The sequence below is a fragment of the Pseudorca crassidens genome, chromosome X (assembly GCF_039906515.1).
Source record: "Pseudorca crassidens isolate mPseCra1 chromosome X, mPseCra1.hap1, whole genome shotgun sequence".
Lineage (NCBI taxonomy): Eukaryota > Metazoa > Chordata > Mammalia > Artiodactyla > Delphinidae > Pseudorca > Pseudorca crassidens.
Genome location: NC_090317.1, coordinates 122,943,403 through 122,956,597, shown reverse-complemented (window position 1 = coordinate 122,956,597; position 13,195 = coordinate 122,943,403). Strand labels below are relative to the sequence as shown.

Below are 13,195 nucleotides of genomic sequence, written 5' to 3'. Positions count from 1 at the left end.
TCATTTCAGTTATTGTATTGTTCATCTCTGTTCATTAAAGCTTCTAACTCTTTATTAAACATTTCTTGTATCCTCTTGGTCTGTGTCTCCATTGTTTTTCTTCTTGGTCTTGGATCATCTTTACTATCATTACTCTGAAATCTTTTTCAGGTAGGTTGCGTATCTCCGCTTCACTTAGTTGTTCTTCTGGGGTTTTATCTTGTTCCTTAGTCTGGAAGATATTTCTCCACTGTCTGGTATTGTCTCACTTGCTGTGTTTCTGTGGTCTCCATTCCTCAGGCCGTAGGATTATAATTCTTCTTGGTTCCGGTGTCTGTCCCCTGGTGGGTGAGGTTGGTCCAGGGGCTTGTGCAGGCTTTCTGGTGGGAGGAACTGGTGCCTGCACACTGGTGGGTGGAGCTGTGTCATGTCCCCCTGGTGGGCAGGGCCATGTCAAGGGGTATGTTTATAGGTGGCTCTTGGCTCAGGACAACTTTAGACAGCCTGTCTCCTGATGGGTGGGGCTGTGTTCCTACCCTGTTCATTGTTTGGCCTGAGGCGTCCCAGGACTGGAGCCTGCAGGCTGTTGGGTGGGGCTGATCATTGGTGCCAAAATGGAGACACCCCCCCACCCCCACCCCCGGGAGAGCTCACGCCCAAGAGTTTTCCTTTGGGCCCCACGGTGAGCCACAGCCGACCCCCGACTCTGCCAGAGACCCTACAGTACCCGCAGGTAGGTCTGGCCCAGGCTCTTACGAAGTCAGTGCTTTGCCCTGGGTCCCAGTGCACATGAAACCTTGTGTGCGGCCTCCAAGAGGGCCATCTGTTTTCCTCAGTCCTGAGGAGCTCCTGCACTCGAGCCCTGCTGGCCTTCAAAGCCAAATGCTCTGGGGGGCTCCTCCTCCTGATGCCAGGCCCCCAGGCTGGGGAGCCTGACGTGGGGCTCCAGACTCACTCATATGGGAGAACCTCTGTGATAGAATTACTTTCCAGTTTGTGGATCGCCCACCTGGAAGGTATGGGATTTGATCATAATGCAAAAGTGAACTTCCTAATGTCTCACTGTGGCTTCTTCTTGGTCTTTGGATGTAGAATATCTTTTTTGGAAGGTTCAAGTCTTTTTTGTCAGTGGTTGTTTAGCAATTAGTTGTGATTTTGGTGTTTTCATAAGGGGAGGTGAGCTGAAGTCCTTTTACTCCACCATCTTGTCTCTCCCGCCAGTCCTGAAGAAACATTTTAAAACTGTCCGAATTTGCCCCTCCAGATGGTACCGGGCTTCCCTTGCCCTCTGACTGCTGGTCAGGTGTGCCGAGTGCCCGCAAGCACTGGGAGGGAGGGAAGAGAGAGGTCAAGGTTGTTTGCCCTCCTGCCACCTCCATATACAGCGTCCCTGGGCTGGCCCTGCGCCTTTCAGCCATGCAAGGTCCGAGTGTTTGTGGGATGGCCTCTCTAGCATTCTGCAGCAGCTCGCTCTCTCCAGTTCTGGGAGGTCCTGCCTCCCCGGCCCTCTAGGCCCAAGGGCTACAAACAGCATGGCTCTGCTAGTAGCCTAGGGAACTATGCCATCCTTTGTGGCTACGGACCCAGCCTAAGTCAGTCTGTATTGAAGGGTTCTCCGATGACCTGAATTGGGCATGCCGTCTGTTTTCTGCCTGGACCCTGAGAGCCCCTGACAGATGCACAGATCGAATTGGACCTCAGGGCAGTCATTGACAGGTTTTGGTAGAGCACTCCTTATCTGCCTCTGTAGGGAGAAGAGGCGGGCTTTCAACTTAATTTGAGGATTTGAAAGAATTGTATTACATGGAGAAGGATGTGAGAATAGTAAAATTTGCATTTATGTGCATTAAATTATTTTGTTTTGAAATTTGTGAGTCAGAATTGCCTGTAGTCCATTTGATAGAATTAATACAATATTGTATGCATACAAAAAAAAGAAGAACAATTTGAAACTTGTTTGGCTGCTTTTAAAAGTCAAGCGACGGAAGTCAGAAAGAGAAAGACATATAATATTGCTTATGTGAAATCTAGAAAAATGGTACAGATGTGACCTTATTTGCAAAGCAGAAATAGAGACACAGATGTAGAAAACAAACTTATGATTACCAAGGGGGAAAGGGGGTGTGGGATGAATTGGGAGATTGGGATTGACATATATACACTACTATGTATAAAATAGGTAACTAATGAGAACTGACTGTATAGCACAGGGAACTCAGTGCTCTGTAGTGACCTAAATGGGAAGGAAATCTAAAAAAGAGTGGGTATATGTATAACTGACTCACTTCGTTGTACAGCAGAAACTAATACAACATTGTAAAGCAGCTGTACCCCAATTTAAAAAAAAATAGGTAAACAATAAGGACTACTGTATACCACAGGAAAGAATACTCAATATCTTGTGATAACCTATAATGAAAAAGGATCTGAAAAAGAATATATAGGGCTTCCCTGGTGGCGCAGTGGTTGAGGGTCCACCTGCTGATGCAGGGGACGCGGGTTCGTGACCCGGTCCGGGAGGGTCCCACATGCCGTGGAGCGGTTGGGCCCGTGAGCCGTGGCCGCTGGGCCTGCGCGTCCGGAGCCTGTGCTCCGCAACGGGAGAGGCCACAACAGTGAGAGGCCCCCGTACCGCAAAAAACGAAAAAAAAAAAAAGAATATATATTATGTATATGTATAACTTAGTCACTTTGGTGTACACTTGGAACTAGCACAACATTGTAAATTAACTAAACTTAAATTAAAAAAAAAAGTCAAGGGCTTCCCTGGTGGTGCAGTGGTTGAGAGTCCGCCTGCCGATGCAGGGGACACGGGTTCGTGCCCCGGTCCAGGAAGATCCCACATGCCGCGGAGCGGCTGGGCCCGTGAGCCATGGCCGCTGAGCCTGCGCATGCGGAGCCTGTGCTCCACAACGGGAGAGGCCACAGCAGTGAGAGGCCCGCGTACCGCAAAAAAAAAAAAAAAAAAAAAAAGTCAAGCGAAATGAAAACACTTCAGGTTGGTAACGACCAGGCTCTTCTACTTTCTTAGGCATAGCTCAGCCATCTCCTAAACTGCTGATTTTTCAGAAAGAATTACAGAAAGCAGAAAATGCTATCACCTCGGAGCATAAGGAGTTTGCAACCCAGAAACAAGCTCTGCAACAACAACTACAAAGTGAAGTGAGTATTTCTCCTTGAGCACCCAGGGATCAGGCCAGTCCACTGCATAGACGTGTGAACTTGGCACATGCCACACTGGTGTGAGTGGGATTTATTTTAACATCAGATATCCCTTAAGGTGCTAAAGGGTGTCCTTTCTCCTCTGAGAGAAACTGTCCAGTGGTCATGTGACTCTATATTCATAATAGTCACAAAATCCAGAGGCAAGCAAACTCACACACAAAATTTTCCAAGTCCTGATGGTGCCCACAGTGGAAGTGTCTCGATGCTCACCCTGTGACTTGGAAATACTGCTGCCCTCTCTCTGGTGTCTTCCCATGCCCTGGAGTAGCTGCTCTGACGTGCATGTAAGAAGAAATGGAAACTTGCATCATCGGTCGTCATTTTAAAGGGACCCTGTGGTTTACGGGTATAAAGCTGCTCAGAATTGGCAAAACAAAAAGAGAGAATAAGCCCAATGAGAGAATTGTTCCCTTTGAAGTGAGCTGTGATTTGTTTTATGTTGATTTTTTTTTCTTCTCTAATTCTCTGCAGATTGAGCACTGTGCCCAGCTGAAGGCCCGGATATTAGAATACGATGCTTCTGTCAAGAGGTTAACTGTGCAGGTTACCGATTTAAAATTGCAACTGAAACAAACTCAGATAGGTTAGAGACATTTTTAACCTCTGTGTGTGTGTGTGTGTGTGTGTATGTGTGTGTGTGTGTGTAAAACTTCTGACATTTGTGGAAATGTAATAATTGTTACTCATTGAATTTTCAGTAATTCTCATAGTAGAGGTAAAGCCATAGAGCCATGGGCCATCTTAGAAGTCAAACTCCCTGTCCATTTCACGGATACCAGCCAGGTCATCAGCTGAAGTGACTTGCTTTCACAGGTGCCCCATGCTTGGGGGAGCCTCATGCCCCAGATAGGAAAGGTGTGGTAGTGATGCAGAGGCCCCCAAATTCTTCCTGGACCTAGGTTTTCCTGTTTTATTTGCTACCCTGATAATAAGAGCAGTCTACTCTTCAGTGGTTTTATATACTCCTTGACAGGTGTATATACCTGTGGGAGAAGCAGAGTGCCCTGGCAAAAAGAGGGCTGCCGCTGGAATCAGAAAATTTGTTTTGTACCCCAATTTTGAAGTTAGTTGTTTGGCCTTGGACATGTTGCTTTTAACTTCCTTGGGCCTCAGTTGCCCCCTTTGTAATGAGGATAATAATACCTTCTGTGCCATGGAGGACGAAGGGGAAAGGTGATTGGCTCCAGTACAGTGCCTGGGGCATATGAAACACTGGGGAGATGGCCAGTGCTACCATCTGATTACTATGTCTTCCTGTGGATGCGTGACATCTGCCCCTCCTCCTTCATAACAAGTGTTCCGAGGCTTAGACACTTCCTTTAGCTGCTTCCAAGCTCAGTGGAAGTTCCTGAGTGTTCGTGATTTTGAGCCTTCTTCAGTTCCTTCTTCCCACTTAGGCCCTTGGCCCCTTCTCCCCACGCCACTTTTATTGTGGTCTCTTTACTCATCTCTACTCTTTCCCGTTCCTCATTTTCTCTCCACAATTCTGCCTTTGCCAAACTGCCCACAGCTGAAGCCTGTACCAAGCTCCTGTCATTAGAAATAGTTTAATGAGGTTGGAAGCTTCTGGAACATGGGCATCACAAGCATCTGTCCCGTGGCATCATCAAGGTGGCTTTGCAGGAGAGGAGTGATCACATTTACTGGCTTTGCATTAGGCCAGCACAGTGGCTCGATGCCTCGCTAACTGGGGGATTCAGCCGCAGTCCCCCATCCGTGGCATGGGAGCCGTGAGAGTTCTGGGCCCACAGTGGTGTCCTGACCGCATGTCCTCCTTATCTGAGACTCAGGCCGTATGCAGTGGATTTTGCCGCAGCCCTGGGAGTTCGGGGGCAGCATCCTGTAGTGCGACGCGTTCATTATTTTGAAGTCAAATGTGTGAACATTCATGCTGGGTGAAATAATTAAAGATTATAAATGGGTTTATATCAGCTCAGGTCAGATTTTTCAACCACATGAGTTCAAGTCTGGTTAGGCTTTGTCCCCTAATACATTGTAAATACCTTTTCAGTTCTCAAAGCTTTTAGATTTCAAGGTCGTGCATAATGGATTGTGAAATAATAACATGCGTTACGAATGAAGGCATATGAAGCAGTAGCTGGTACACATGAGCTCTCAAGTAAATGTTAATAATTACTGTTATGACCGTGCTTTCACAAACTATTTTATTTTTTTATTTTTATTTATTGAAGTATAGTTGATTAACAATGTTAATTTCTGCTGTACAGCAGACTGATTCAGTTACACGTATATATATATTCTTTTTGATACTATTTTCCATTATGGTTTATCATAGGATACTGAATATAGTTTCCTGTGCTATACAGTAGGACCTTGTTGTTTATCCATTCTATATATAATAGCTTACATCTGCTAACCCCAACCTCCCATTCCATCCCTCCCCCAACCCCCTCCCTCTTGGCAACCACAAGTCTGTTCTCTTTGTCCATGAGTCTTTCTGTTTCGTAAATGTGACACAATTGAACACATCTTAGATTCCACATGTGGTATCACATGGTATTTGTTTTCTCTTTCTGACTTACTTCACTTGGTGTGATATTCTCTGGTTGCATCCATGTTGCTGCAAGTGGCATTATTGTCTTCTTTTTTTTTTACAGCTGAGTGATATTCCATTGTGTGTGTGTGTGTGTGTGTGTGTGTGTGTGTACCACATCTTCTTTATCCATCCATCTGTTGATGGACATTTAGGTTTCCATGTCTTAGTTCTTGTAAATAGTGCTGCTATGAACTTATGGGTGCATATATCTTTTTGGATTAGAGTTTTGTCTGTATACGTGCCCAGGAGTGGGATTGCTGGATCATATGGTAATTCTATTTTTACTTTACTGAGGAACCTCCATACTGTTTCCCATAATGGCTGTACCAATATACATTCCCACCAACAGTGTAGGAGGGTTCCCTTTTCTCCACACCCTCTCCAGCATTTGTTATTTGTAGATTTTTTAATGATGGCTATTCTGACTGGTGTGTGGTGGTACCTCATTGTAGTTTTGATTTGAATTTCTCTAATGATTAGAGATGTTGAGTGTCTTTTCATGTGCCTATTGGCCATTTGTATTTCTTCTTTGGAGAAATGTCTACATAGGTCTTCTGACAATTTTTTGATTCCGTTTTTTGTTTTTTTGTTGTTGAACTGTATGAGCTCTGTGTATATTTTGGAAATTAAGCCCTTGTTGGTCACATCGTTATCAAATATTTTCTCCCATTCTGTGGGTTGGCTTTTGTTTCATGGTTTCCTTTGCTGTGCAGAAGCTTGTAAGTTTGATTAGGTTCTGTTTGTTTATTTTTGCTCTTATTTCTATTGCCTTGGGAGACTGACCTAAGAAAACATTGGTACGATTTATGTCAGAGAATGGTTTGCCTGTGTTCTCTTCTACATATTTTATGGTGTCATGTCTTATGTTTAAGTCTTTAAGCCATTTTGAGTTTATTTTTGTGTATCGTGAGAGGGTGTGTTCTGACTTCATTGATTTATATGTAGCTGTCCAACTTTCCCAACACCACTTGCTGAAGAGTCTGTCCTTTTTCCATTGTATAAGTATATTCTTGCCTTTTTTGTTGAAGATTAATTGACCATAGGTGTGTGAGTTTATTTCTGGGCTCTTTATTCTGTTCCATTGATCCATATGTCTGTTTTTGTCCCAATACCATGCCGTTTTGATTACTGTAGCTTTGTAGTATTGTCTGAAGTCTGGGAGGGTAATGCCTCCTGCTTTGTGTTTTTGCCTTAGGATTGCTTTGGCAATTCTGGGTCTTTTATGGTTCTATATAAATTTTAGGATTATTTGTTCTAGTTCTGTGAAAAATGTCATGGGTCGTTTGATAGGGATCGCATTAAATCTGTAGATTGCTTTGGGTAGTATGGCCATTTTAACAACATTCTTCCAATCCAAGAGCATGGGCTATCATTTCTATTTCTTTGAGTCATCTTCAGTTTCCTTTACTAATGTTTCATAATTCTCAGCGTATAAGTCTTCCACCTCCTTGGTCAGGTTCATTCCTAAGTATTTTATTTTTTGAGGTGTGATTTTGAAAGGTATTGTTTTTTTACATTCCCTTCTGTTATTTCTTTGTTAGTGTAAAGAAATGCAACAGATTTCTGTATGTTAATCTTGTATCCTGCTACCTTGCTGAATTCGTTTATCGGTTCTGGTAGTTTTTGTGTGGCGTCTTTAGGGTTTTCTGTATATGGTATCATGTCACCTGCATATAGTGACCATTTTACCTCTTCCCTTTCAATTTGGATACCTTTTATTTCTTTGTCTTGTCTGATTGCTGTGGCTAGGACTTTCAGTACTATGTTGAATAGAAGGGGTGAGGGTGGGCATCCTTGAGTTGTTCCAGATTTTAGCAGGAAGGCTTTCAGCTTTTCACTGTTGAGTATTACATTGGCTGTGGGTTTGTCATAAGTAGCTTTTATTATGTTGAGACATGCTCCCTCTATACCCACTTTGGTGAGAGTTCTTATCATGAATGGATGTTGAATTTTGTCAGATGCTTTTTCTGCATCTATTGAGATGACCATGTGGTTTTTGTCTTTTCTTTTGTTGATATGGTATATCACATTGATTGATTTGCATATGTTGAACCATCCTTGTGAAGTTGGGATGAATCCCACTTGGTCGTGGTGTATGATCTTTGTATGTGTTGTTGGATTCGGTTTGCTAATAGTTTGTTGAGGATTTTTGAATCTATAGTCATCAGAGATATTGGCCTGAAGTTTTCTTTTTTGGCGGTGTCTTTGTCTGGTTTTGGTATCAGGGTGATGGTGGCTTCATAGAATGTGTTTGGGAGTGTTTCCTCCTCCTCAAATTTTTGGAAGAGTCTGAGAAGGATCAGTATAAGTTCTTTTTTGTATGTTTGGTAGAATTTGGGTGTGAAGCCATCTGGTCCTGGACTTCTGTTTGTAGGGAGTTTGTTGACTACAGATTCTATTTCACTTCTAATATCCGTCTGTTGAAATTCTTTATTTCTTCTTGATTCCATTTTGGTGGGCTATATGTTTCTAGAAAGTTGTCCAGTTCTTCTAGGTTGTCAAATTTGTTAGCATATAATTGTTCATAGTATTCCCTTAGGGTTTTTTGTATTTCTGTGGTATTGGTCGTTATATCTCCTTTTTCCTTTCTTTATTTTGTTTCGTTGGGTTCTCTGTCTTCTTGGTGAGCCTGGCCAGAGGTTTGTCAATCTTGTTTACCCTTTCATAGAACCAGTTCTTGGTTTTATTGGCCTTTTCTATTTTTTTTATCTCTATTTTCTCTCTCATCTTTATTATTCCTTCCTTCTGGTGACTTTAGGTTTTGTTTGTTCTTCTTTTTCTAATTTTTTTAAGTGGTAGGTTAGGTTTTTTATTTGACACTTTTCTCATTTTTTTTGTTTTTTTGTTTTTTTTGAGGAAGGCCTGTATCACTATGAACTTCCCTCTAAGAACTGCTTTTGCTATGTCCCATAGATTTTTTATGGTTCTGTTTTCATTGTCATTTGTCTCGAGGTATTTTTTAATTTCCTCTTTGATTTCATCACTGATCCATTGCTTTTTTTTTTTTTTTTGGCGGTATGTGAGCCTCTCACTGTTGTGGCCTCTCCCGTTTGCGGAGCACAGGCTCCGGACGCGCAGGCCCAGCGGCCATGGCTCACGGGCCCAGCCGCTCCACAGCACATGGGGTCCTGCCAGACCGGGGCACGAACCCGCGTCCCCTGCATTGGCAGGCGGACTCTCAACCACTGCGCCACCAGGGAAGCCCGATCCGTTGCTTTTTTAGTAGCATGTTGTTTAGTCTCCATGTAATCGTTTTTTCTCATTTCTTTTTCTGTGGTTGATTTCTAGTTTCATGCCACTGTAGTCAGAAAAGATGCTTGAGATAATCTCTGTACTCTTAAATTTGTTGAGGCTTTTTTTGTGCCCTAGTATGTGGTCAATCCTAGAGAATGTTCCATGTGCACTTGTGAAGCATGTGTATTCTGGTTTTCTTTTTGTTTTGTTTTGCATGTAGTGTTCTGAAACTATCAGTTAAGTCTAACTGTAGTGTTGTTTAGTATCTCTGTTGCCTTACTGATTTTTTTTTTTTTTTTTTTTTTGTCTACAAGATCCATCCATTGATGTGAGTGGGATGTTTAAGTTTCCTACTATTATTCTTGTCAGTTTCTCCCTTATGTCTGTTAGTATTTGTTTTATGTATTTGGGTCCTCCTGTATTAGGTGCATATATGTTGATGTCTGTAAAATCCTCTTCTTGTATTGATCCTTTTATCATTGTATAGTGTCCTCCTTTATCTTTCTTTATGGCCTTTGTTTTAAAGTCTATTTTGTCTGATGTGAGTATTGCAACCCCTGCTTTCTTGTCATTTCCGTTTGAATGAAATATCTTTTTACATACCCTCACTTTCAATCTATGTGTGTCCTTTGCCCTAAAGTGGGTCTCTTGTAGTCAGCCTATTGTAGGCTCTTGTTTTCTTTTTAATCCAATCTGCCACTTTGTGTCTTTTGATTGGAGCATTCAGTCTGTTTACACTTAAGATGATTATTGATAGATATGTATTTATTGCAGTTTTAAGCCTTGTTTTCCCATTGATTTTATATTTGTCCATTTGTTTTTGTTTTTCCTTGGGTGGTTTGATGATTTTCTTTTGTATTATGCTTACGTTCTCTTGTTTTTGTTTTTTTGTGAATCTGTTGTATGTTTTTGATTTGTGGTTACCCTGTTTTCAAGTATATTAACGCCATTCTGTATCTACTTGCCTTAGACTGGTAGCCATATAGCCTGAAACGCATTCTAGGAAATGAAAAAATAATCTACGTTTTCTTAATCTCCTCCCCCACATTTTAAGATTTTGATGTCCCCTTTTACATCTTTATATTCATTCTTTTGCTGTTCATTGTGGTTATCGTCATTTCACAGAAATTTTTTGATTCTTTTTTAATCTGTGTACTGGCTTATTTAGTCGATTTGCTTTTTCCTCTTTTCTATTTAGAGAAGACATTTCAATGTTTCCTTTAGGATAGGTTTAGTGTTGCTGTATTCTTTTAGTTTTCACTTGTCTGAGAAATTCTTAATCTCTCCTTGTATTCTAAATGATAATTTTGCTGGGTAGAGTATCCTAGGTTGCAGATTTTTCCCTTTCAGGACTTTGAATCAATCCCTCGCCACTCCCTTCTGGCCTGCAGTGTTTGTGTAAAGAAGTCAGCTGATAGCTTTATGGGGGTTCCCTTGTAATTAACTCTTTGTTTTTCTCTTGCTGCTGTTAGCATCTTCTCTTTAACTTTTACCATTTTTATTATAATATGTCTTGCTATAGGTCTCTTTGGGTTTACATTGTTTGGGACCCTCTGTGCCTCCTGCACTTGGATATCTGTTTACTTCTTGAGGTTTGAGAAGTTTTCAGCCATAGTTTCTTCAAATACATTTTCGATCCCCTTTTCTCTTTCTTCCACTTCTGGAATCCCTATTATGCATAGATTGGCACACTTTATATTGTCCCATAGTTCTCTTATATTGGTTTCATTTTTTTTTTCATTTTGCTTTCTGTCTGCTGTCCTGATTGGGTGATTTCCATTATTCTATCTTCCAGATGATTTATTCGTTCTTCTGCATTATTTGTTTTGTTGTGGCCATGCTGCACAGCTTGCGGGATCTTAGTTTCCTGACCAGGGATTGAACCTGCACCCTCGGCAGTGAAAGCGCAGAGTCCTAACCACTGGACCACCAGGGAATTGCCTGTTCTTTTGCATTATTCATTCTACTATTCTTTGCCTTTAGTTCAGTTTTCGTCTCGGCAAATGAGTTTTCTAATTTTTCTTGGTTCCTCTTTATAGTTTCTAGTTCCTTTTTACAGTATTCTGCATTTTTGTTGATATCCTTTCTTAATTCCTTCAGTATTTTCCTCATCTCCTTTTTGAAATTGGTGTCTAATAAACTGAAGAGATCTGTTTCATTGTTTGTTCTTTTAGGGGAATTTTCTTGGTCTTTTAACTGGGAGTGGTTCCTCTGCTTCTTCATTTTACTTATATTTCTCTTATTCTGTGAGTTTAGGAGAATCAGTTATCTACTGTGGTCTTAGAGGGCTATTTATATGTGGCATCATCCCTGTGTAGCGTCTGTGGATTTCATATTTTTTGGCATGAGAGCCGTTTTTAGTATGGATGCCTGTCGCCTCTTTCCTCAACGTGTGCTGGTCGTTATCCCCTTGATCGAGGGGGTGTGCAGACGCGGCAGCTGCTGCCCAGTCCTGGAGTTCTCGGCAGCGGTGGGGTCTCGTGCACCCCTGGAGCACACAGTGGGAGCAGAGGCAGCTTGCAACTGCTCCTGGGGCCTGGGAAGGCAGCTGTGGTGGCTTGCAACCACTCCTGGAGTCTGGGAGGGCAGTGGTGGTGGCAGCTGGAGACTGCTCCTGTAGCTCCTGTAGGTGGTGTCCTGCTGCCTTAGAGCGTGCACAGCGAAAAAGGCTGCAGTGGTGGGCCCCACCCCTCCCCTCCCCTCGCTCACCCCCCAAACAGTGGCACCTGGCTTCCTCTGCCTACACCCTCAGGTGTGGTTGCATCAGACTTCAGCTCCTTCAGGCTGTTGCCACGCAGCCCACCCCAGTCCTCTCCCTGGGTCTGATCTCTGAAGCGTGAGCTTCAGCACCCAGCCCCGGCCCACACTGGCGGACGCGCATCTCAGGCTGGGGAGTACAGGGCGGTGGCACAGACCTTTTGTGCAGGTCTCTCTCCATCCTAGCTGCTGCAGACTGGTTGCTGCGTTCTCCTCCAAAGCTCTGTGTCTGTCCCGGCTGATCTCCATGCCGATGAAGGGACTTCCTGGGGTGCAGGAACCTGGCCTCTTTAACAGCTCCCTCCCAGGGTGCAGGTCCTGTCCTGATTCCTTTCTCACTTTCTTTCTTTTGTTTCTTTTTTCTTTTGTCCTACCTGGTTGCATGGAGATTTTCTTGCTCTTTCAGATGTCTGAGGTCTTCTGCTAGCGTTCCGTAGATATTCTGTGAGAATCATTACACATGTAGATATATTTTTGATGTATTTATGGGAGGAGGTGAGCTCCATGTCCTGCTCTTCCGCCATCTTGATTGCTCCCTCCACAAACTGTTTAATGTGCCAGTTTGCCCTTATTACTTTGATTTTTCAGAAAAGAAATTCTCAGTAAATTTTAATTTGATTCTCCACCTTTTCCCTTCCTGTCTCACACTTTCTGTCTGTTTGTAACCCGTAGCTCTGGAGAATGAACTGTACCGCAACACGAAGCAGTCTTTGTTACATCACTCCATCAGTGGGTTAATGAGTGGCAAGGAGGGACCTTGTGATGACGACATAAGCGGGGATTTCTTGAAAAATCCTCTGAGACAAGATGAACTGATGGCGGGCCCAGTTATACCACAGATCCCCAGTTACCCAAATGCCAGCACGGAGAGTAGTTCCCCCGATTCCGACCTTGAGTTTGTAGCCAATACCATGGCAAGGGTGAGAGAGCTGGAGCAAGAGGCCGAGCGCTTGGAAAAAGCTTTCCAAAACTACCATCGAAGGGTCAGTCGGTGCCCCGCCAAGAGCCCATCGGCAAACAGGAGCCTGCCCACCCTGCACCTGCTGAGAGCTCTCAAGAACGTCCCTGCAGGTGCTCCTGAGAGGTGTGTGTTTGCAGAGAACAGAGTTGCCTCTCAGCAGCCTCTGTTGAATGCGCATAGAGGGGATGAGAGTGAGGTATCTGACGTGCCAGGCAGCACAGCCTCAAGGTCACACAAGGATACGGCCTCCAGACGCCTCTCCTCCACTCCCGTCCCCAAAGCAAGGAGAAGCCTTGATAGTGAGATGTACCTGGAAGGTAAGCTACTGCCACAGGGGTTGGGGATGCTCTGGATGTGGGTGGGTTGGTCCTCATCGGCCCAGGATGAGGACCGCAGGAGCGCAGCCAGCGCAGCAGCAGGTCGTGGGAGCCGGGCCCAGGAGAGCCCTGCCTTTGAACCGCGGGCTCCTGGGGAACCATGGC

The 13,195-nt window shown here is 43.7% G+C and overlaps 1 protein-coding gene across 5 annotated transcripts in view; it reads left to right on the top strand.

Moving 5' to 3' along the window:
* Window positions 1-13,195, top strand: part of OFD1 (OFD1 centriole and centriolar satellite protein) — a 63,789-nt gene that overhangs the window by 34,254 nt on the left and 16,340 nt on the right. For all 5 annotated transcript variants that reach the window (XM_067723194.1, XM_067723195.1, XM_067723190.1 and 2 more), the window contains 3 exons: window positions 3,011-3,141; window positions 3,676-3,787; window positions 12,425-13,030. In XM_067723194.1, coding sequence (XP_067579295.1) covers window positions 3,011-3,141; window positions 3,676-3,787; window positions 12,425-13,030 — 849 coding nt within the window. The remainder of the gene's footprint in view (window positions 1-3,010; window positions 3,142-3,675; window positions 3,788-12,424; window positions 13,031-13,195) is intronic.